The sequence below is a fragment of the Microchirus variegatus genome (genome assembly GCF_963457635.1).
Source record: "Microchirus variegatus genome assembly, chromosome: 21".
In the NCBI taxonomy this organism is placed as follows: domain Eukaryota; kingdom Metazoa; phylum Chordata; class Actinopteri; order Pleuronectiformes; family Soleidae; genus Microchirus; species Microchirus variegatus.
Genome location: NC_139822.1, coordinates 1,768,156 through 1,792,227, shown reverse-complemented (window position 1 = coordinate 1,792,227; position 24,072 = coordinate 1,768,156). Strand labels below are relative to the sequence as shown.

The window sequence follows — 24,072 nt, the reverse complement described above, 5'->3', positions numbered from 1 at the left end:
ACGATCCCTCCTCTACATGTGACCAAAACCATCAAACTCTCTAAGCATCTCCGATGGAGATTCTTCCCAAATTGTAGAGACATTTTTGAGAGGGGTACATGGTCTGGTAGCATTTCTGACCTACAGCTGCAGCTTGCTGTGTTTTTTTCTCACTCTCTTGGGCACCTGGTTTTCAAATTGCTATAAGCTGCATTATTATACTATTGTTATCAGTAATTCCATTATTCATTCATGAATTTATTGTTTATGGCTTTATTCTCCATATGAGGGTTGTGGGGAACAATCTTAGCTGACACAAGCCGTCAGTCCATCACAGGGATGAACAACCATTCACACTTACAGTCAATTTTTGCTATTCCATTATGCAGTTCTCGGGTCAACTCGCCTCGCCTTGACCTGGGTTTTCCATTAGTGATTGTACCTGGTGGATTTCTTTTGCTCTGGTGAGATTCCAAGCGAGCTGAGCCGATACTAAAATCTGACATCAACAGACTGCCAGCCACTGATTGGTCAGAGAGTTCAACCGTATTTCAGTTCAGTGTCTGTGCTCCAGTCATGCAGGAAGTACTGAACGATTCTGTGAACAAATCCTTTTAATGAACTGATTCTAATGATTCAGTTACACCAAAAACAACTGCTTTGCCCATCACTAGTTTGTGTCGCTTATAAAAGGACGTCACGGCAGTGCCATACAGCCGTGCTATGACAAACTCGCCCACGTTGAGGAGGCACTATAGTAATGTGATACGACGTGACTGATACCAAACCAAGTTGAGTAGAGCTGAGTGGTGCTAGATCTGTATCATGGAAAAGCACCATTAGTGTACAATTAACCTCTGCACGTGTTGAACCTGGACCTTCTTGCTGTGAGGCAGCGGTGTTAGCCACTACCCTGCCCTGAAAAGCCATTATTTCACTTGTTTCTTTAATCTCTATCATGGTAATTGTATGATTTAATATCACACATTTCTCACATAGTGTACCTTTATTTGACTCGGAGCAAAAAAGTACATTCTCTCACTGTAAGCACATCAAAGAGCAGAGAACTTGTGAATCCATCCCCTCCTCATTTGTCGAGCTCCGTGCAGACACGTCTGCCGTCCTAATTCCTAACCAGGCAGACAAACGCCACAGAGGTCAAGACGCAGCAGACAGAGACGAGCAGCAACAGCATGACAGCTCGTCTGCAACAAGCGCTTGTGTCACTTGATTGGCAGGTCTGTAGATCTAACCTTCACCGCAGTGTGTTGAGGGCAGCGGCGGTGGGGCTGAAGGGGGTAGAGCCTGTCAGCCTCATTAAACTTCATTTACTAGATCCAGTTGCGTCACATGTCAGTCTTAGGGAGGGAGACGTTAGCAAGACAGGGGAAGGTTGGACAGTGGCTCACACTGCTTAAGTGAAGTCGCTCTACTTATAACCTCCATGTCTGAACTTTTTATTGGAAGTTGAAGACTAGGAATGGCTCAGTTCTACCATTTTATAGTAAAGTACTATTTATTACTGACAGCTGTTTACTTTCACTTTACACCAAGGCCATACATTATTGTGATTCAGCAGTATTTTCAAGCACAATGTACTGTATTCTACTAGAACTTAACAGAAGTTATATCATACAGTGTATTACTGTGATTTAGCAGTGTTTTCTTGTACAAATACTGTAATTTATTATAACTTTACAGTAATTATATTATACAGTGTATTAGAGATTTAGCAGTATTTTTCTTGTACAAATACTGTATTTTACTATAACTTTACAGTAATTATATAATAAAGTGTATTACTGTGATTTAGCAGTGTTTTCTTGTACAAATACTGTATTGTACTATAACTTTACAGTAATTATATCATACAGTGTATTAGAGATTTAGCAGTATTTGTCTTGTACCAATGCAGTATTTTACTGTAACTTTACAGTAATTATATCATACAGTATATTAGAGATTTAGCAGTATTTTTCTTGTACAAACACTGTATTTTACTATAACTTTACAGTAATTATATCATACAGTGTATTACCATGATTTAGCAGTGTTTTCTTGTACAAACACTGTATTTTACTATAACTTTACAGCAATTATATCATACAGTGCACTACTGTGATTTAGCAGTATTTTCTTGTACAAATACTGTATTTTACTATAACTTTACAGTAATTATATCATATAGTGTATTACTCTGATTTAGCAGTATTTTTCTTGTACTAATACTGTATTTGACTGTAAATTTACAGTATTTACATCATACAGTGTTTTACTGTGATTTAGCAGTGTTTTCTTGAGCAAATACTGTATTTTACTATAACTTGACAATGATTACACCATACAGTGTATAATATGATTTATCAGTATTTTTCTTATATACATGTGGCATATACATATACGGTAACTTAACAGTAATATGTTTGCTGCAATCCAGCCAATAGGATCACCTGCTATCTCTCTCTCTCCCTCTCCCTGCCTTGTGATTGGTCAAAGCCTCCAGTGACAATAGTTGTAGTTGTGAGGAAATGGAGGAGGTGCAGAAGTGTCATTCTCTCTCAGATCATGTCATTTACATTATGCTGAAAGGTTATTATGGAATAATCAATCAGAAACGCCAAATCATTTATGCCTGCTTTACCTTGAATGTCACATTTGTGCTAATGCATTGTCCAGCCATTTCATGTTTGCCCTTCATCTGAAAAAGAACTCCACAAAGCCATTATGATTACAGGAGCATGAGATGTGCTGCTCATGACAGCGGTGGCTACTCTTTATACATTCTGTGCTTATTGAAACATTTATGTAATATTATGGATCATATTGGATTTCATTTTTTTTTTTATCCAATATCTGATCCAGTGATTGGCACATACCTAGAGTCTTTACATTTACCATGACCTCACTTCAGACTTCATCTTTATTATCAGGTATTCATTATTACTGAGGAATTGTTTTGCTAATGGGAACTAAAAACACATATCTATCAAAAATGAAAGAAGAATGTCATGTCCTACAGTTGTTTTTCAGCGTTTTCTAAATATAGATATAGCATCATGTCTCTTTTGCCACACCTTACAGAACTAGTATTAACCAGTTTGGCCACACCTATAGTTTTAGTCTGACCAGACAACGTCGTGAGATGCTGTGTCTGCAGGGATTTGGTACGAGATTAGCAGATGATTCAAAACATGGAAGAAAAGCAAGCTGCCATCATAATAATGTTAATAATAATCCTGGGATTATACAAACCACAATCCGTTTTTTTCTATCACTGAACACAACTGTAAATTGTACACAAAGCACCAGCCAGTAAACGTCTGGTCAGACATTTACATTATCTTTTAGAAGTTGTATCAGTAGTTTGCCCTGAGAGATTCAACATGGTCTAAAAATGCTTTTACATTTCAGCATGTACAGCCTCCACTAAATTCTATAATATGTAGATAAATACGCCGACTGTCGAACATCTCTGCATCTTTGGCTGACCCTTTACCAGAAATAGTCCAGATGGATTATTGAAAACCAGGAAGTGACCTTGCATATAGTCAATACTTGCGTCTTCTTAGCTCTGCGCTTCATCAGTCATTGACTGCCAAGCATCAAAACCCCAACACCCACCCAAAATGGAGTGGTATCATCATTTCAGCTGCAGTGTGTGTGTGTGTGTGTGTGTGAGTGTGAGTGTGAACTGAGCCAAACCAGTGGAGCAGCTTCACCAAGGCCTCATTTCCAAACACTGGCTGTGTCACGGCCCAGCCCAACTACCAGACAGGAGACATAAACATAACACGGCTTTAAACAGGGAAATCCAGCAGTCCTGTGAGATGTTTCGACTCTGATCTCACTCTTTCCATCGTCTCGTTGAATCCTGCAGTCACACAAGTGTGGTGTGCACTGGGGTGGGGGTGCGAACATGCCCTTTTCAAATGTCAAATCCGAGCACTTTATTTCTTTGTTTGTCGCTGAACAAAGACAGCTTTACAGTTTACAGGGCCACATTTTTTCTCCAGAGGGCCACACTGACATAAATAAAGTAAGTGCAGAGCCACACATCAACAGAGCCCACATTCCCACTTGGTCAGACTGATTATTTTGCATATCCAGTTTGGATTTTGAGTCTTTATGGCTAAGAAAAACTGTATTTATTTATCTATATGAAGAAAGACAACATCGTATCTCTCGGAATCTGTTGAAAATAAGGCTTTTTTTACACTAGAGTTTATGCAATTCACCCATTTCATTAACACTTTCATACAACACATTTGTTTCACATTGAGTAGTGTTCAATGTGTATCTGTCAACGTGTTGCTTCTCTGTTGTGTCTGTTATTCTTATTGTGTGTCTGAGATAGGTTTACATCTACAGATTTTTCTGACTCATGAACTGGAACGTGATTTGGGGCCAATTCCAATTTCTATCTTAACCCTCAATCTTAACCCTCAAGCTCAACCCTTAATCTTAACTGGCCCTCAAAACCAAGTGTTGAGGGTTATTTTGTCACTTAGAGATGTCACTTAGAGATGTCATTTTTGAGATTGAGGGTTAAGCAAGGAATTGGAATTCACCCTAACTCTCAGTTCAGACTTTTGACTTACTTTGTTCATGGAATGTACAATTACATTCCCTCTGATGCTGATTGCAGCTGAAGCTGATAAAAACCCATGTGTATGGTAGAGTAATTTGACCTGGGAATATATTCCACTGGTTTAAACCCAGGATTAACCATGATTTTGACCAGTGCGAATGGGATAATAGACTTTGTTCATATTAACAGGCTGAAGTTACTCATATCTGATTTACGCCATTGATGTGAGATAACTAAACCTCCTCTTCTGCAGCTAACTCGGCCCAATGCTTGATAATGAAAAATGCCAAAGAAGTGGGCTGAGACCTGAGGGAGGGAGGGAGGGAGTGGAGTAGTGAGGGGGTGTGGTCTGGTAGTTGAATTTGACAGAGTTGCAACAAGATGCTGTTCACACTAGGCTTCTAAACATCTCCTGCGTTTAAAAAAAGGGGAGGAGTCTGTGACAATGAGCCTTGCACTGATTAGACAAGAGAGTGATGAAAGAGTGAGCCAGTGATGCAAGCATGGACTAAATAGCCAATTTGAATGCAGTAGGTGGTGTTTGACCAGAGAGCGTGGATTTGTATCACAACTTGTATAATTTTAATACTTTACACTAATGTGTGAAGATTTTCTACAGGATCAATAAAATAACATTAGTACAAACCCTGAAAGACTGATTTATGCCTGAATTACAGTTTCAGACTGTGACTCATAATTTAACATTGTGGATGGTAATGTAAATGTCCTCCACTGACAGTCAGTATGTTTACATGCACAGTTTAATCGTGCTAAGGCTGCAGTCCGACTAAGACAGGCATTCAGACAACTTGCAGTCTGACTATACATGCGGAGGAGAAACTCTGCCTCAGTAGGTGGTGCTGTATCTCTCTATAAGCTAGTGCATACTGAATCAGTTTCCTGTTGACCTATACAACACAGAAAACAAACAGCAAAGTCCAAAATTTGACAAAAAAGTCATTATATAGTATGTTGTCCACAATTTGACAAAAAACGTCATAGTATAGTATGTCGTCCAAAATTTGACAAAAACATCATAGTATAGTATGTTGTCCAAAATTTGAAATAACGTCAAAGTAGAGTATGTCGTCCACAATCTGACAAAAAAGTCATAGTATAGTATGTCATCCAAAATTTGAAATAACGTCATAGTATAGTATGTTGTTCACAATTTGACAAAAAACGTCATACTGTAGTATGTCGTCCAAAATTTGACAAAAATGTCATAGTATAGTATGTCGTCCAAAATTTGACAAAAACGTCATAGTATAGTATGTCGTACAAAATTTGACAAAAACGTCATAGTATAGTATGTCGTACAAAATTTGACAAAAACATCATAGTATAGTATGTCGTCCAAAAAATTTAAATAACTTCATAGTATAGCATGTTGATTACAATTTGACAAAACACATCATACTATAGTATGTCGTCCAAAATTTGACAAAAACGTCATACTTAAATATGTCGTCCAAAATTTGACAAAAAACGTCATACTAAAGTATGTCGTCCAAAATTTGACAAAAATGTCATAGTATAGTATGTCGTCCAAAATTTGACAAAAACGTCAGTATAGTAAGTCGTCCAAAATTTGACAAAAACGTTATAGTATAGTATGTTGTCCAAATTTGACAAAAACGTCATAGTATAGTATGTCGTCCAAAATTTTAAATAACGTCAAAGTATAGAATGTTGTTCACAATTTGACAAAAAACGTCATAGTATAGTATGTCGTCCAAAGTTTGACAAAAACGTCATAGTATAGTATGTCGTCAAAAATTGGTCAAAAACGTCATAGTATAGTATGTCGTCCAAATTGGTCAAAAACGTCATAGTATAGTATGTCGTCCAGAAATGGTCAAAAAACGTCATACTGTAGTATGTCGTCCAAAATATGACAAAAATGTCATAGTATAGTATGTCGTCCAAGATTTGACAAAAATGTCATAGTATAGTATGTCGTCCAAAATTTGACAAAAACGTCATACTATAGTATGTCGTACAAAATTTGACAAAAACGTCATAGTATAGTATGTCGTACAAAATTTGACAAAAACATCATAGTATAGTATGTCGTCCAAAAAATTTAAATAACTTCATAGTATAGCATGTTGATTACAATTTGACGAAACACATCATACTATAATATGTCGTCCAAAATTTGACAAAAACGTCATACTTAAATATGTCGTCCAAAATTTGACAAAAAACGTCATACTAAAGTATGTCGTCCAAAATTTGACAAAAATGTCATAGTATAGTATGTCGTCCAAAATTTGACAAAAACGTCATACTATAGTATGTCGTCCAAAATTTGACAAAAACGTTATAGTATAGTATGTTGTCCAAATTTGACAAAAACGTCATAGTATAGTATGTCGTCCAAAATTTTAAATAACGTCAAAGTATAGAATGTTGTTCACAATTTGACAAAAAACGTCATAGTATAGTATGTCGTCCAAAGTTTGACAAAAACGTCATAGTATAGTATGTCGTCAAAAATTGGTCAAAAACGTCATAGTATAGTATGTCGTCCAAATTGGTCAAAAACGTCATAGTATAGTATGTCGTCCAGAAATGGTCAAAAAACGTCATACTGTAGTATGTCGTCCAAAATATGACAAAAATGTCATAGTATAGTATGTCGTCCAAGATTTGACAAAAATGTCATAGTATAGTATGTCGTCCAAAATTTGACAAAAACGTCATACTATAGTATGTCGTACAAAATTTGACAAAAACGTCATAGTATAGTATGTCGTACAAAATTTGACAAAAACATCATAGTATAGTATGTCGTCCAAAAAATTTAAATAACTTCATAGTATAGCATGTTGATTACAATTTGACGAAACACATCATACTATAATATGTCGTCCAAAATTTGACAAAAACGTCATACTTAAATATGTCGTCCAAAATTTGACAAAAAACGTCATACTAAAGTATGTCGTCCAAAATTTGACAAAAATGTCATAGTATAGTATGTCGTCCAAAATTTGACAAAAACGTCAGTATAGTAAGTCGTCCAAAATTTGACAAAAACGTTATAGTATAGTATGTTGTCCAAATTTGACAAAAACGTCATAGTATAGTATGTCGTCCAAAATTTTAAATAACGTCAAAGTATAGAATGTTGTTCACAATTTGACAAAAAACGTCATAGTATAGTATGTCGTCCAAAGTTTGACAAAAACGTCATAGTATAGTATGTCGTCAAAAATTGGTCAAAAACGTCATAGTATAGTATGTCGTCCAAATTGGTCAAAAACGTCATAGTATAGTATGTCGTCCAGAAATGGTCAAAAAACGTCATACTGTAGTATGTCGTCCAAAATATGACAAAAATGTCATAGTATAGTATGTCGTCCAAGATTTGACAAAAATGTCATAGTATAGTATGTCGTCCAAAATTTGACAAAAACGTCATACTATAGTATGTCGTACAAAATTTGACAAAAACGTCATAGTATAGTATGTCGTACAAAATTTGACAAAAACATCATAGTATAGTATGTCGTCCAAAAAATTTAAATAACTTCATAGTATAGCATGTTGATTACAATTTGACGAAACACATCATACTATAATATGTCGTCCAAAATTTGACAAAAACGTCATACTTAAATATGTCGTCCAAAATTTGACAAAAAACGTCATACTAAAGTATGTCGTCCAAAATTTGACAAAAATGTCATAGTATAGTATGTCGTCCAAAATTTGACAAAAACGTCATACTATAGTATGTCGTCCAAAATTTGACAAAAACGTTATAGTATAGTATGTTGTCCAAATTTGACAAAAACGTCATAGTATAGTATGTCGTCCAAAATTTTAAATAACGTCAAAGTATAGAATGTTGTTCACAATTTGACAAAAAACGTCATAGTATAGTATGTCGTCCAAAGTTTGACAAAAACGTCATAGTATAGTATGTCGTCAAAAATTGGTCAAAAACGTCATAGTATAGTATGTCGTCCAAATTGGTCAAAAACGTCATAGTATAGTATGTCGTCCAGAAATGGTCAAAAAACGTCATACTGTAGTATGTCGTCCAAAATATGACAAAAATGTCATAGTATAGTATGTCGTCCAAGATTTGACAAAAATGTCATAGTATAGTATGTCGTCCAAAATTTGACAAAAACGTCATACTATAGTATGTCGTACAAAATTTGACAAAAACGTCATAGTATAGTATGTCGTACAAAATTTGACAAAAACATCATAGTATAGTATGTCGTCCAAAAAATTTAAATAACTTCATAGTATAGCATGTTGATTACAATTTGACGAAACACATCATACTATAATATGTCGTCCAAAATTTGACAAAAACGTCATACTTAAATATGTCGTCCAAAATTTGACAAAAAACGTCATACTAAAGTATGTCGTCCAAAATTTGACAAAAATGTCATAGTATAGTATGTCGTCCAAAATTTGACAAAAACGTCAGTATAGTAAGTTGTCCAAAATTTGACAAAAACGATATAGTATAGTATGTTGTCCAAATTTGACAAAAACGTCATAGTATAGTATGTCGTCCAAAATTTTAAATAACGTCAAAGTATAGAATGTTGTTCACAATTTGACAAAAAACGTCATAGTATAGTATGTCGTCCAAAGTTTGACAAAAACGTCATAGTATAGTATGTCGTCAAAAATTGGTCAAAAACGTCATAGTATAGTATGTCGTCCAAATTGGTCAAAAACGTCATAGTATAGTATGTCGTCCAGAAATGGTCAAAAAACGTCATACTGTAGTATGTCGTCCAAAATATGACAAAAATGTCATAGTATAGTATGTCGTCCAAGATTTGACAAAAATGTCATAGTATAGTATGTCGTCCAAAATTTGACAAAAACGTCATACTATAGTATGTCGTACAAAATTTGACAAAAACGTCATAGTATAGTATGTCGTACAAAATTTGACAAAAACATCATAGTATAGTATGTCGTCCAAAAAATTTAAATAACTTCATAGTATAGCATGTTGATTACAATTTGACGAAACACATCATACTATAATATGTCGTCCAAAATTTGACAAAAACGTCATACTTAAATATGTCGTCCAAAATTTGACAAAAAACGTCATACTAAAGTATGTCGTCCAAAATTTGACAAAAATGTCATAGTATAGTATGTCGTCCAAAATTTGACAAAAACGTCAGTATAGTAAGTTGTCCAAAATTTGACAAAAACGATATAGTATAGTATGTTGTCCAAATTTGACAAAAACGTCATAGTATAGTATGTCGTCCAAAATTTTAAATAACGTCAAAGTATAGAATGTTGTTCACAATTTGACAAAAAACGTCATAGTATAGTATGTCGTCAAAAATTGGTCAAAAACGTCATAGTATAGTATGTCGTCCAAATTGGTCAAAAACGTCATAGTATAGTATGTCGTTCCAGAAATGGTCAAAAAACGTCATAGTATAGTATGTCATCAAGAAATTGTCAAAAACGTCATAGTATAGTATGTCGTCCAAAATTTTACAAAAACGTCATAGTATAGTATGTCGTCCAAGATTTGACAAAAACGTCAGTATAGTAAGTCGTCCAAAATTTGACAAAAACGTTATAGTATAGTATGTTGTCCAAAATTTGACAAAAACGTCATAGTATAGTATGTCGTCCAAAATTTTAAATAATGTCAAAGTATAGAATGTTGTTCACAATTTGACTAAAAACGTCATAGTATAGTATGTCGTCAAAAATTTGACAAAAATGTCATAGTATAGTATGTTTTCCAAAATTGGTCAAAAACGTCATAGTAAAGTATGTTATCCAAAATTGGTCAAAAACGTCATAGTATAGTATGTCGTCCAGAAATAGTCCAAAATTGGTAAAAAAACGTCATAGTATAGTAAGTTGTCCAAAATTGGACAAAAACATCATAGTATAGTATGTCGTCCAGAAATGGTCCAAAATTGTTAAAAAACATCATAGTGTAGTATGTCGTCCAAAATTGGTCAAAAACGTCATAGTATAGTATGTCATTTAAAAACGTCATAGTATCGTATGTCGTCCAAAATTGGTCAAAAAAGTCATAGTAAAGTATGTCGTCCAGAAATGGTCCAAAATTGGTCAAAAACTTCATAGTAGGTCGTCCAAAATTTGTTAAAAACGTCATAGTATGGTATGGCGTCCAAAATTGGCCTTAAACGTCATAGTATAGTATGTTGTCCAGAAATGGTCCAAAATTGGTCAAAAACATCATAGTATAGTATGTTTTCCAAAATTGGTCAAAAACATCATAGTATAGTATGTCGTCCAAAATTGGTCAAAAACGTCATAGTATAGTATGTCGTCAAGAATTGGTCAAAAACGTCATAGTATACAATGTCAAAAATTTTAAATTTTCTGGAAAAAAAATTTGTTCCAAAATTTGACAAAAAACAACTTACTATGTCATCCATAATTAAAAAAAAAAAAATTTGGTCCAAAATTTTACAAAAAACAAAATACTGTACTACGTCGTCCAAAATCCCAAGATGGAAGGATGCCCCTTTCAGTTATTGCTGCATCTGTTGTTTTTGAATCAAATATTCCTCTAAATGTAATATCACGTGTGTCCACTGGAGGGCAGTTTCAACAGTTGAGCAGCCATGAATGATGTAATATCACGTTTGTCCACCGGAGGGCAGTTTAGATAAATCCGTTTGGAATCTTCCACTTCCTGTTTGCCATTTGGAGCCAGCAGGAGCAGGAGGAGACACATGGAGGACGAGGAGCAGCGAGGACAAACATGGTAACTGCTGCTTAAAAATGATCTACACATTTCTTAGATGTTATGTTGACGCTCTGTTTACAACTGTTGTTAACATCCGACCTGAGTGATCTGATCACAGGTGTTCACATGCCACCACATGCTGCTGCTAATGCTAATGCTATTGCTAATGCTAATGCTAATGCTAATGTGAAGTCACTGCTCCACAGTAAACAAACACCTTTCATTTCATTTGTCTTCACATACAAATGATGTTGAAATCATCAGAGACAACATGATACGATTTATCACGATATTTGAAAAATCATATATTGCGTTATACTGACAGTGCTAGTGAAAGTGAGCACTTGGCACCATCTAGTGGACTGAACTATTAATTCAGAGTTGCATTTACACTGTTCTGTTCAATATTGTCACAGTGTGTCTCCGACCACCTCCTGTCGTGGTTTGGCAAATCGGTTAACAATCTGGTTTCTTGGTTTGTGGACAAAACAAGACATTTTAGAACATCATCATTTTCAGATCAACATTTTCTGACATTTTATGGACCAAACCATGAATCCAGTATTTGTTTATGGAGCAGTAAATTAGGATTCACCTGTGATTTCATCACCTCAGACGGACGTTAACAGCACTTGTCAACAGAGCCTCTGTTTAATGTGTCTGCATTGATTTCCATTGTTAACATGTGACTTTAGTGAAAACCACGTTCACCTGTTTGCTGCTTTTTCAGGCTGAAGCCAGTCCAAGTCAACTGCAGCTTAAGAGCTCTTCATTGTTGGGATGTTAACACAGGAACTTGATCAACACTATTATTTGTCCAAAATGAGTGTTGATCAAGTTTCTGTGTGAACATCTCAACACTGAAGAGCTCCAAACAGCTGCAGTTGACTTGGACTGGCTTCAGCCTGAGAAAGCAGCAAACAGGTGAATGTGGTTTTCACTAAAGTCACATGTTAACATGTAAAAAATGATGTGCACACATTACTCACACAGAAGTCTAATTAATGTGTGGATGATTTTTAAGCAGCAGTTACTGGACACCTGGACCCCAACTGTCTGGTGGACTTTCCAGGGAGTGAACCCCTGTCATTTTTTTATGGTTTTTTTTTTTATGAATTTTGGGGGAAAATGTGTGAAATAAAATGACATAACCCCCTCCTGTCATGTCTGTGAATTTCCGGGGGGACACAAGCCCAGCCCCGTTTCCCACCACCACACCAACACCAGTGAGTAATCTCTTGGGACTGCGAGGTGGAATCGAACCAGCCACCACCGGACTGATACAACCTTACGGTTGTGAATGAAACCACTACGCCACACATCCCTGTGAGATTTAGTAGCTCTTGGTGTTTTTCAGTGTTCACTTTGGATGTGGACCCTTAAATGTTGGACTATAAGGGAATTGAACCCATAATCGCAGGATCTCAATGACTGCTCCTTAACCAGTTGAGCTAAGTCCACACTCTTTTTCCCATCATTCGAACTCCTATTTACTCTTCTTGGTTGAATATTGTATTTAAAATGCAGTCCATGCAAGATTTGAACCCATGCTCACAAGAACCTCAGGAACTTGAGTCATTCGCTTAGTGCCATGTGCTATCTGTCCTTGTGTGATTTTCCTAACATTTGGAAGCCTTTCAATAATAGAACTCATGACATCAACGTATTTAATTATTTTATAACGTCCGTCAGGCACATGCAGCCAAACAGTTAGTGTAATGGTTTACACACTTGTCTTTGGAGCAGAAGACCAGGGTTCGATTCCCACTTGGAGCAAGCACCTTTATGCATGCACATTTTCTCCCCATGTGATTGACACAAACACTGAGGTCTGGTTGTATGACCATCAACACTAACTTTGCATACACACACAGTGATTAACTGTGGGGGAGTGGGGGTGTGGTGGTGTGGAGTGTGGAGGTGTGGAGTGGGGGGAAGTGGTGGTGTGGAGTGGGGGGAAGTGGTGGTGTGGAGTGCTCAGGAGTGGGGGCAGTGTGGGGGGTAATACACAAACACAGGGAGAACATGCAAAACGGCATGCAGGAAAGTCCATGTGCCAACCGGGATCTGAACCCTGTCCAAAGACAATGTAGTATCAGCTACACAAGTGCTCTACCAGGTGAGCTATTTGTACTTATGTGCTTTTTCCTAAAATTTGGAAGCCTTTCAATAATGGAACATGACGCCGACGTATTGTACTACTTAATAACGTCCGTCTGGCAAATGCAGCCAAACAGTTAGTGTAATGGTTTACACACTTGTCTTTGAAGCAGAAGACCTGGGTTCGATTCCCACTTGGAGCAAGCACGTTTATGCATGCACATTTTCTCCCCATGTGATTGACACAAACACTGAGGTCTGGTTGTATGACCATCAACACTAACTTTGCATACACACACAGTGATTAACTGTGGGGGAGTGGTGGTTTGGAGTGGGGAGTGGGGGAGGTGTGGGGTGCTTGGGAGTGGGGGAGGTGTGGGGGCGGAGTGGGGGTAATACACAAATACAGGGAGAACATGCAAAATGGCATGCAGGAAAGTCCATGTTCCAACCGGGATCTGAACCCTGTCCAAAGACAAGGTAGTAACACACTACACAAGTGCTCTACCAGGTGAGCTATTTGTACTTATGTGCTTTTTCCTAAAATTTGGAAGCCTTTCAATAATGGAACATGACGCCGACGTATTGTACTACTTAATAACGTCCGTCCGGCACATGCAGCCAAACAGTTAGTGTAATGGTTTACACACTTGTCTTTGGAGCAGAAGACCTGGGTTCGATTCCCACTTGGAGCAAGCACCTTTATGCATGCACATTTTCTCCCCATGTGATTGACACAAACACTGAGGTCTGGTTGTATGACCATCAACACTAACTTTGCATACACACACAGTGATTAACTGTGGGGGAGTGGTGGTTTGGAGTGGGGAGTGGGGGGAAATTGGGTGCTTGGGAGTGGGGGAGGTGTGGGGTGCTTGGGAGTGGGGGAGGTGTGGGGGAGGTGTGGGGGCGGAGTGGGGGTAATACACAAATACAGGGAGAACATGCAAAATGGCATGCAGGAAAGTCCATGTTCCAACCGGGATCTGAACCCTGTCCAAAGACAATGTAGTAACACACTACACAAGTGCTCTACCAGGTGAGCTATTTGTACTTATGTGCTTTTTCCTAAAATTTGGAAGCCTTTCAATAATGGAACATGACGCCGACGTATTGTACTACTTAATAACGTCCGTCCGGCACATGCAGCCAAACAGTTAGTGTAATGGTTTACACACTTGTCTTTGGAGCAGAAGACCTGGGTTCCATTCCCACTTGGAGCAAGCACCTTTATGCATGCACATTTTCTCCCCATGTGATTGACACAAACACTGAGGTCTGGTTGTATGACCATCAACACTAACTTTGCATACACACACAGTGATTAACTGGGGGGGAGTGGTGGTGTGGAGTGGGGGGAGTGGTGGTCGAGTGGGGGGAGTGGTGGTGTGGAGTCAACCAGACCTCAGTGTTTGTGTCAATCACATGGGGAGAAAATGTACTAAAGGTACTTGCTCCAAGTGGGAGTCAAACCCAGGTCTCCTGCTTCAAAGACAAGTGCGTAAACCATTACACTACCTTATTGGCTGCATGTACCGGACGGACGTTAATAAGTAGTACAAGACGTCGACGTCATGTTCCTTTATTGAAAGTCTTCCAAATTTTGGGAAAAAGCACATAAGTACAAATAGCTCACCTGGTAGAGCACTTGTGTAGCTGATACTACATTGTCTTTGGACAGGGTTCAGATCCCGGTTGGAACATGGGCTTTCCTGCATGCAGTTTTGCATGTTCTCCCTGTGTTTGTGTATTACCCCCTCACTGCCCCCACTTCCCCCCACTCCACACCACCACTCCCCCACAGTTAATCACTGTGTGTGGATGCAAAGTTAGTGTTGATGGTCATACAACCAGACTTCAGTGTGTGTGTCAATCACATGGGGAGAAAATGTGCATGCATAAAGGTGCTTGCTCCAAGTGGGAGTCAAACCCAGGTCTCCTGCTTCAAAGAGAAGTGTGTAAACCATTACACTAACTGTGTGGCAGCATGTGCCGGACGGACGTCACTAAGTAGCACAATACGTCGACGTCAAGTTCCATTATTGAAAGTCTTCCAAATTTTGAAAACAACTCACAAGTACAATAGCTCACCTGGTTGAGCACACTTGTGTAGAGCGTTGCAACCTTGTCTTTGGACCAGGGTTCAAATCCCGGTTGGAACTTGGGCTTTCCTGCATGCCATTTTGCATGTTCTCCCTGTGTTTGTGTATTACCCCCACTCCCAAGCACCCAATTTCCCCCCACTCCAATCACATGGGGAGAAAATGTGCATGCATAAAGGTGCTTGCTCCAAGTGGGAATCGAACCCAGGTCTTCTGCTCCAAAGACAAGTGTGTAAACCATTACACTAACTGTTTGGCTGCATTTGCCAGACGGACGTTATTAAGTAGTACAATACGTCGGCGTCATGTTCCATTATTGAAAGGCTTCCAAATTTTAGGAAAAAGCACATAAGTACAAATAGCTCACCTGGTTGAGTACTTGTGTAGAGTGTTACTACCTTGTCTTTGGACAGGGTTCAGATCCCAGTTGGCACATGGACTTTCCTGCATGCCGTTTTGCATGTTCTCCCTGTGTTTGTGTATTACCCCCCACACTGCCCCCACTCCTGAGCACCCCACACCACCACTTCCCCCCACTCCACACCACCACTTCCCCCCACTCCACACCTCCACACTCCACACCACCACACCCCCACTCCCCCACAGTTAATCACTGTGTGTGTATGCAAAGTTAGTGTTGATGGTCATACAACCAGACCTCAGTGTTTGTGTCAATCACATGGGGAGAAAATGTGCATGCATAAAGGTGCTTGCTCCAAGTGGGAATCGAACCCTGGTCTTCTGCTCCAAGGACAAGTGTGTAAACCATTACACTAACTGTTTGGCTGCATGTGCCTGACGGACGTTATAAAATAATTAAATACGTTGATGTCATGAGTTCTATTATTGAAAGGCTTCCAAATTTTAGGAAAATCACACAAGGACAGATAGCACATGGCACTAAGAGAATGACTCAAGTTCCTGAGGTTCTTGTGAGCATGGGTTCAAATCTTGCATGGACTGCATTTTAAATACAATATTCAACCAAGAAGAGTAAATAGGAGTTCGAATGATGGGAAAAAGAGTGTGGACTTAGCTCAACTGGTTAAGGAGCAGTCATTGAGATCCTGGGATTATGGGTTCAATTCCCTTATAGTCCAACATTTAAGGGTCCACATCCAAAGTGAACACTGAAAAACACCAAGAGCTACTAAACCTCACAGGGATGTGTGGCGTAGTGGTTTCATTCACAACCGCAAGGTTGTATCAGTCCGGTGGTGGCTGGTTCGATTCCACCTCGCAGTCCCAAGAGATTACTCACTGGTGTTGGTGTGGTGGTGGGAAACGGGGCTGGGCTTGTGTCCCCCCGGAAATTCACAGACATGACAGGAGGGGGTTATGTCATTTTATTTCACACATTTTCCCCCAAAATTCATAAAAAAAAACCATAAAAAAATGACAGGGGTTCACTCCCTGGAAAGTCCACCAGACAGTTGGGGTCCAGGTGTCCAGTAACTGCTGCTTAAAAATCATCCACACATTAATTAGACTTCTGTGTGAGTAATGTGTGCACATCATTTTTGACATGTTAACATGTGACTTTAGTGAAAACCACATTCACCTGTTTGCTGCTTTCTCCGGCTGAAGCCAGTCCAAGTCAACTGCAGCTGTTTGGAGCTCTTCAGTGTTGAGATGTTCACACAGAAACTTGATCAACACTCATTTTGGACAAATAATAGTGTTGATCAAGTTCCTGTGTTAACATCCCAACAATGAAGAGCTCTTAAGCTGCAGTTGACTTGGACTGGCTTCAGCCTGAAAAAGCAGCAAACAGGTGAACGTGGTTTTCACTAAAGTCACATGTTAACAATGGAAATCAATGCAGACACATTAAACAGAGGCTCTGTTGACAACTGCTGTTAACGTCCGTCTGAGGTGATGAAATCACAGGTGAATCCTAATTTACTGCTCCATAAACAAATACTGGATTCATGGTTTGGTCCATAAAATGTCATAAAATGTTGATCTGAAAATGATGATGTTCTAAAATGTCTTGTTTTGTCCACAAACCAAGAAACCAGATTGTTAACCGATTTGCCAAACTACGACAGGAGGTGGTCGGAGACACACTTTGACAATATTGAACAGAACAGTGTAAATGCAACTCTGAATTAATAGTTCAGTCCACTAGATGGTGCCAAGTGCTCACTTTCACTAGCACTGTCAGTATAACGCAATATATGATTTTTCAAATATCGTGATAAATCGTATCATGTTGTCTCTGATGATTTCAACATCATTTGTATGTGAAGACAAATGAAATGAAAGGTGTTTATTTACTGTGGAGCAGTGACTTCACATTAGCATTAGCATTAGCATTAGCAGCAGCAGCAGCATGTGGTGGCATGTGAACACCTGTGATCAGATCACTCAGGTCGGATGTTAACAACAGTTGTAAACAGAGTGTCAACAGAACATCAGAGAAATGTGTGGATCATTTTTAAGCAGCAGTTACCACATTTGTTTGTCCTCGCTGCTCCTCGTCCTCCATGTGTTTCCTCCTGCTCCTGCTGGCTCCAAATGGCAAACAGGAAGTGGAAGATTCCAAATGGATTTATCTAAACTGCCCTCCGGTGGACAAACGTGATATTACATCATTCATGGCTGCTCAACTGTTGAAACTGCCCTCCGGTGGACAAACATAATATTACATTATTAATGGCTGCTCAACTGTTGAAACTGCCCTCCAGTGGACACACGTGATATTACATTTAGAGGAATATTTGATTCAAAAACAACAGATGCAGCAATAACTGAAAGGGGCAGCCTTCCATCTTGGGATTTTGGACGACGTAGTATAGTATGTCGTCTAGAAATGGTCCAAAATTGGCCAAAAACGTCATAGTATAGTATGTCGTCTAGAAATGGTCCAAAATTGGCCAAAAACGTCATAGTATAGTATGTCATCCAGAAATGGTGCAAAATTGCCAAAAACATCATAGTACATGTCATCCAAAATTGGCCAAAAACGTCATAGTATAGTATGTTGTCCAAAATTGGCCAAAAACGTCATAGTATAGTATGTCGTCCAAAATTGGTGATAAACGTCATAGTATAGTACGTCATCCAGAAATGGTCAAAAACGTCATAGTATAGTATGTCTTCCAAAAATGGTAAAAAACGTCATAGTATAGTATGTCGTCCAAAATTGGTCAAAAACGTCATAGTATAGTATGTCGTCCAAAATTTAATAAAAAAAGTCATAGTATAGTATGTCGTCCAAAATGTAACAAAAAACATCATAGTATAGTATGCCGTCCAAAATGTGACAAAAACGTCGTACTTTAGTATGTCGTCCAAACATAGACAAAAAAGTCATACTTTAGTATGTCGTCCAAAAATACACAAAAAAGTTATACTTTAGTATGTCGTCCAAAATTTGACAAAAACATCATAGGTTAGTATGTTGTCCAAAATTTGAACAGTACTGCAGTTTATATGTCGTCTCCTTTTACTTCTGGGTCAAGGATTGGGGAGAAAATGTTGGTGCATGCACAGAATGCCAAGTCTGACTCAGCATATACATGCAGGAGTAGTCAGACTATGAATCACATTATCTAAGTATGTTAGCCCAACGAAGACTAGCTCTATTTTAGTCCGACTAACTTGTTTACATGACATTAAGAAAACCGAATTGTCTTTAACATACGTAAACACACCGACTGAGCATTGCTCAGCAAGGGTATCTTCATTGACATTTTCATAATGCTGCCTTTTATAGATTTTGGATATAGATCTGGTCCCGAGGCTGCACTCTGTTGCCCTTGTGTGGTTTAGGTGACAAACATGTAATCTGTGCCGTGCCCTACAGACACCTCGTCCAACACAGACTAGTTTGGCGCTCTCTGCCCGACTGGGGTCAGTGTCAGGTTTTTTTTTTTCCTAATGGCACTTCCCTCTGATGAAAGGGTTACTTTGAGGCTAAAGGTGGGGGTGATGGGGGTGGAGGAATGGGCTCACAGAGGTGCTCAGTGCAGTGAAGTCTTTCTGAGAGCCAAAGTGATGAGTAATGGAGCAGACTTGTGAGAACCGGTGTTGGGGGGGGGGGGGGCATTTGTGGTTAAATATGAGCATGTCGCCACATACCATTGTGCCTCTTCCCATCAGCTCCTTCCCTCCACTTGGTGTCCCCTCCCAACCAAACCTCCCTCCAGGGCGTAGACACCACATTCCATCTCTATCAATAGATGAGCAGGAAAAAAAAAAGTGGAAGAGATTAATGTGTTCATAGCCAAAACCAGAGCTGCTGGCAGTTATGGTGAAGCCACTGGTGGGTGATTACAGCATGCATGTGCTATTCAGCTGTCTGTGGAAAACTATTAGGCACTTCTTTGTCTTTGATTCTTGGATAGGAGACATCATTCTGGAAATGATACATTGGCTTTAGTACCTCCATGAAGGAGAATAAGTCAGAAAGGACACTTTTTAAATAAATGTTTTAAATCAGAAGAAATGTAGGTCATTGCCACAGGAACAAATTACAAGATTGTAATGTTTATCCAAATATGGAACAGACAAAACCAGAGTTCTGCTCAATCTGGGTGCTTTCTTCACTTTGTTTGTTCATTTAAATTTAGTCATTATGTGTACATCTTATATTTAAGTATACATTTTCATTTTCTGTATATAACTCAAGTAATTTAAAGACACAACATTTTTCACATTGTCAGTTAAATTCTCCCTTTTACAATATTAAAGGCTGTAACTGCAGTAATACATTCACGTAATGCATGATGACACCTTTGTGAAAGTAATTAAAGCATTAAAAGATAATACAGATGTTTCTTTCCAACAGCTGACTGAGACACTTTCACACAGGGCAGATGTTCAGGTACACATAGTTTGGAAACAGCTGGCAAATGCCACAGCACCCCCTACTGTTCACAGTTATTGGAATTTCAAAAATGAACTCTCCCATGATGTCTTAATTTGATTACTACGGTAAAATGTTTTAAAAATGTCAACCCACTCATCAGTCAGATCAAATGATTGTGCAGAGCAGAAATGTGAGTAAAGCATTTGATATATGATGTATGTTTCTTTACAGGGAGCTGGAGACAGCTTCATTGGAGCACTGGCTTTTTACATGGCTCATTATCCCACAATGCCTCTGGAGGACATGGCACAGAGAGCCAATCAGGTGGCAGGAGTGAGTGTGCAGGCTGTGGGCACGCAGACGTCCTTCCCCTTCAGAAAGGACCTTCCAGCTCCACTGTTCTGAGAACAGCTCATCAGCTGGTTCATCAGCTGCTTGGACCAAATGTGGAGCTGATTCTACTGAGAGGTGTGCATGAAGTGTCTTATGGGAGAGTAAATTAGCTGCTTTAGCTAAATCAAAGGAACAGAAATACTCCAGTCGAACTTTTTTTTTTAAACTGTTTAATAAATGACATGAACCTTAAGACTTGAATGACATTAAACAGATCACATTACCTTGTTTTAGTGTGACTGACATTTCTGTACAGATCTGATCAAAAGCCGTATGACTGTATCATATGGTGTCGAGTTTGGCAATAAATACTTTGTGGAAGCTTGGCTGCAATTTGTGTCATTCAAATCCAAGAACAAATCTTCAGAGTTCACCGGAGAAAGCAGATGATCCCAAATGTTGACTGTACGATCCAAAAGAACAGAAATAGTCTCTTTAAACCTTGTAGGTTTCTGTCCATAGATTTTTGCACTTGTCCTTAAATTGATCTGATTTTCTTCTTCTCAAGAAACAAGACGTGTTTGTTCACTGTAAAGACAGGGGGAAAAAAAGTTGAATTTCAATGCAGGTCACAGAGTTTGAATGGAACAACAAGAACAAATACAGTGTAAAGCAATGAAAAACATCTATTCTAACTTCAATCCACAGGAAAATGTGTTCTAATCCATGGTATATGCAGGAGTCCTGAAGTTCATTTCAATACCTTTTTACAGTACAATACCTCATGAAATAACGATTAAGACTTTTTAAGGGCCTTCATTTTCCCAAAATTGATTTATCAACTTTTAATACTCTTAAGACCCCGTGGACACTCTGGTCTTATATGCTTTAGTGGGGACCAAAGCAGGTTCATTTGTGTTTGTGCATAATATTAACATAAACGCTCCGGTATCAAACCACATGTAGAGAAGCAACATTTTCACCATTTTAGTCGTTAACATTATACTGTTGACAAACACATGGTTAAGCTACAGTCCTGCTCTCCGTCTCCCCCTTTCTCTTTCAGTGGTATTTGCAGCATCAGAGCAGGAGTCTGCTCTTCTCGGTAAACTAAAAGCACTGCCTTTCTGACATAAAACTGTAGTAAATTGTTTAAGTAAACATCGGTTCAGCACACATATATAAACAAAAAGGAGAGAGAAATAACATTTATTTGGCAACTTCCTCCACAGAGACCTAACAACAAGTGCGTCAAAACCACATGGAAGCAGGTGACAGAAATATCACGTCCCAGTCGGTGAAAAAATCAGACAGTATTTTACCGAATGGATCGTGTTTACGCAGCACCAGTTTGTCTCGGAGCCGGTTCCTCTTGGTGTTGAAGCAGTAACCTGTTCCTGCGGCGCTCATCATCTGCACCAGGACGGTTCTGACAGGAGAGGAACAAAACGCTGGTGAAGACAAAATCGACTGCAAAACTACGCTGTAGATGATGTGATTGTCGTCGCTCGATCTATGTATAAATTGCAGAAACGTCTGTCTTGACAGGTGTCCTGCTACAGGCACGGCTAAGTCCAGTTCCAAGTGCTCGCTGTTTGGATAAGTAATGCAAAAGATATTGTGAAATATATCGGTAAAAGAAGCACAAGCTGTCTTTTGCAGCTCGACTGTAGCCACTACCCCTCCCCAGCACTGTGGGCTACCTGAGAGGAGGAGCGGGCTGCCCGATGGACAACGTGCCGTGAAGCTGAGGCAGGCGACAAACACAGTCCTCGACAGAATTATCACTGAACTTTTGCTGTGCAATAGTAACAATGAGCACTTAAACACACCAAACAAACAATTACTGAAAACACACACAAAAACAGATGTTGCGCGGGCACTACACTAGTGCTGCTCATTTCAAAGCCCACTTCCACTTACTTTGACTTTGCCTTGGCCACTGTGACATGAAAGAAAAGAGAGGAAATGTGGGTCAATGAGGGAGTTCATCACGATGTTTGACAACCACTGACACACACTGTACAAGCAGATGCTAAGACTGAACAATTATATCATTTATAAATCTAACAATGCAATTAGAATAATCACAACACAATCGTCAAATCTTCTGATCTTTTCAGATGGTTCAGCTTCTTAAATGTGAATGTTTGCTCCACGTAACACAGAAATCATTACAACTGAATCATTTCTTAACATTTTATAGACCAAGCGCTTACTCAATAAACCAAGAAAATAATCAACCTATAAAAGCTCAGTTTTTAGTTTAAAAGGGCTGCCGTTTTGACAGGTTATGGTGGGGTAAAAAATCACAGGTGTAAATAATCTAATTAATGGAGGCTGAGTTCCACTTATCTTATATAGGTCTTTTCTAAAGGGGCATGCTCATCAATTATCAACATAGTTGACGATTAATTTAGCAATTGATGAATCGAGTAATTATTTCATGTCAATATATTTGGTTGCTGAAAAATTGGAGTTTCACCTTTTTAAAACGAATTAAAAAAAATGTTCACATTAAAAAACGCGACTTCTTTTAGTTTCCAGTTATTTCAGCATGCATCAACCGGTAGACATGTTTACAGATAGATTTCACTGACAATTCAATAAAGAAAACCTAACATTACGAGAAAATGTTGAAGAAATGTGAAGGTTATTGTGCCTTTCTTTCTCTCTCGTTTACGTCTGGGTGATTGGAGGAATAGCATCGAACGACCAGCTAAGGCTAAGCGCTCTGCACGACAGAGCCTACGTGTGATTGATATCGCGACAAAAAACAACATTTAAACATTTAAACCTTTCAGTGCGACAGAAACATCAATAACAGTCCAACGTGAAAATAAAGGTCAGCTGCAGACACCGAAACGTGTCGTGAACTGGTCACTCAGTGATGCTAACGGCAGATTTTGACGTTTAGCTCCGTCAGAGACACTCATTAATAAGCGCGTGACACACTCTCAGAACGCTTATGTTTACTATGTTTACTTCAAAATACTCACAATTCACAGCCGTAAGGAACATTTTTGAAGACTTTAAACAGCTAATTTCACACTGTTTCATGCACACACACAAACACTGGAAGTCACATTGAGGATTTCAACATCCGGTTTTTACAACCACTTCCGGATTCTCTTAAAGGCGCAGCACAGTAAAAGAAACTCAGTGAAGCCTGTTGTTGGAAGTGCAGAGTGAAGGAGCACAATGGAAATGTATTTATTTATTTATTAATTTATATATCTATTTATATTTTATTTTATTTTATTTTATAAAATATATTAAAAAAAAATATATATACATATATAAAATATATCTGTATAAGGAAGATCTATGCATCCATCACTTAATACTTAGTCAAGCATGCATTTATTTACATTCATTGACACACTTGAATAAGTTTGTAGACATGATC

At 38.5% G+C, this 24,072-nt stretch overlaps 2 protein-coding genes across 2 annotated transcripts in view; one reads left to right on the top strand and one right to left on the bottom strand.

Annotated features, from left to right (window-relative positions):
• rbks (ribokinase) overlaps nucleotides 1–20,756 on the top strand; it is a gene marked incomplete at its 5' end in the record, with an annotated part of 57,844 nt that extends 37,088 nt beyond the window's left edge. The window contains one exon of the mRNA XM_083908141.1: nucleotides 20,562–20,756. Within this exon, the coding sequence (XP_083764267.1) occupies nucleotides 20,562–20,735 (174 nt within the window). The 3' untranslated portion in view covers nucleotides 20,736–20,756. The remainder of the gene's footprint in view (nucleotides 1–20,561) is intronic.
• A 132-nt stretch (nucleotides 20,757–20,888) lies between these two features.
• Nucleotides 20,889–23,776, bottom strand: mrpl33 (mitochondrial ribosomal protein L33). The gene is made up of 4 exons (XM_083907952.1): nucleotides 23,663–23,776; nucleotides 22,587–22,605; nucleotides 21,986–22,092; nucleotides 20,889–21,251 (listed from the first exon to the last, which is right to left on the bottom strand). The coding sequence occupies exons 1-4, from the start codon at nucleotides 23,721–23,723 to the stop codon at nucleotides 21,202–21,204; spliced, it is 237 nt and encodes a 78-aa protein (XP_083764078.1). The 5' UTR covers nucleotides 23,724–23,776; the 3' UTR covers nucleotides 20,889–21,201.
• Between the last annotated feature and the right edge of the window lie 296 nt (nucleotides 23,777–24,072).

Excerpts from the sequence above, each read along its gene's own strand:
- mrpl33 (XM_083907952.1), bottom strand. The coding sequence starts at position 23,723 with ATGAAACAGTGTGAAATTAGCTGTTTAAAGTCTTCAAAAATGTTCCTT. Across the intron at positions 21,252-21,985 it reads GCGTAAACACGATCCATTCG|TGAACAAACACGTCTTGTTT; the intron begins GTAAAATACTGT and ends CTGTCTTTACAG.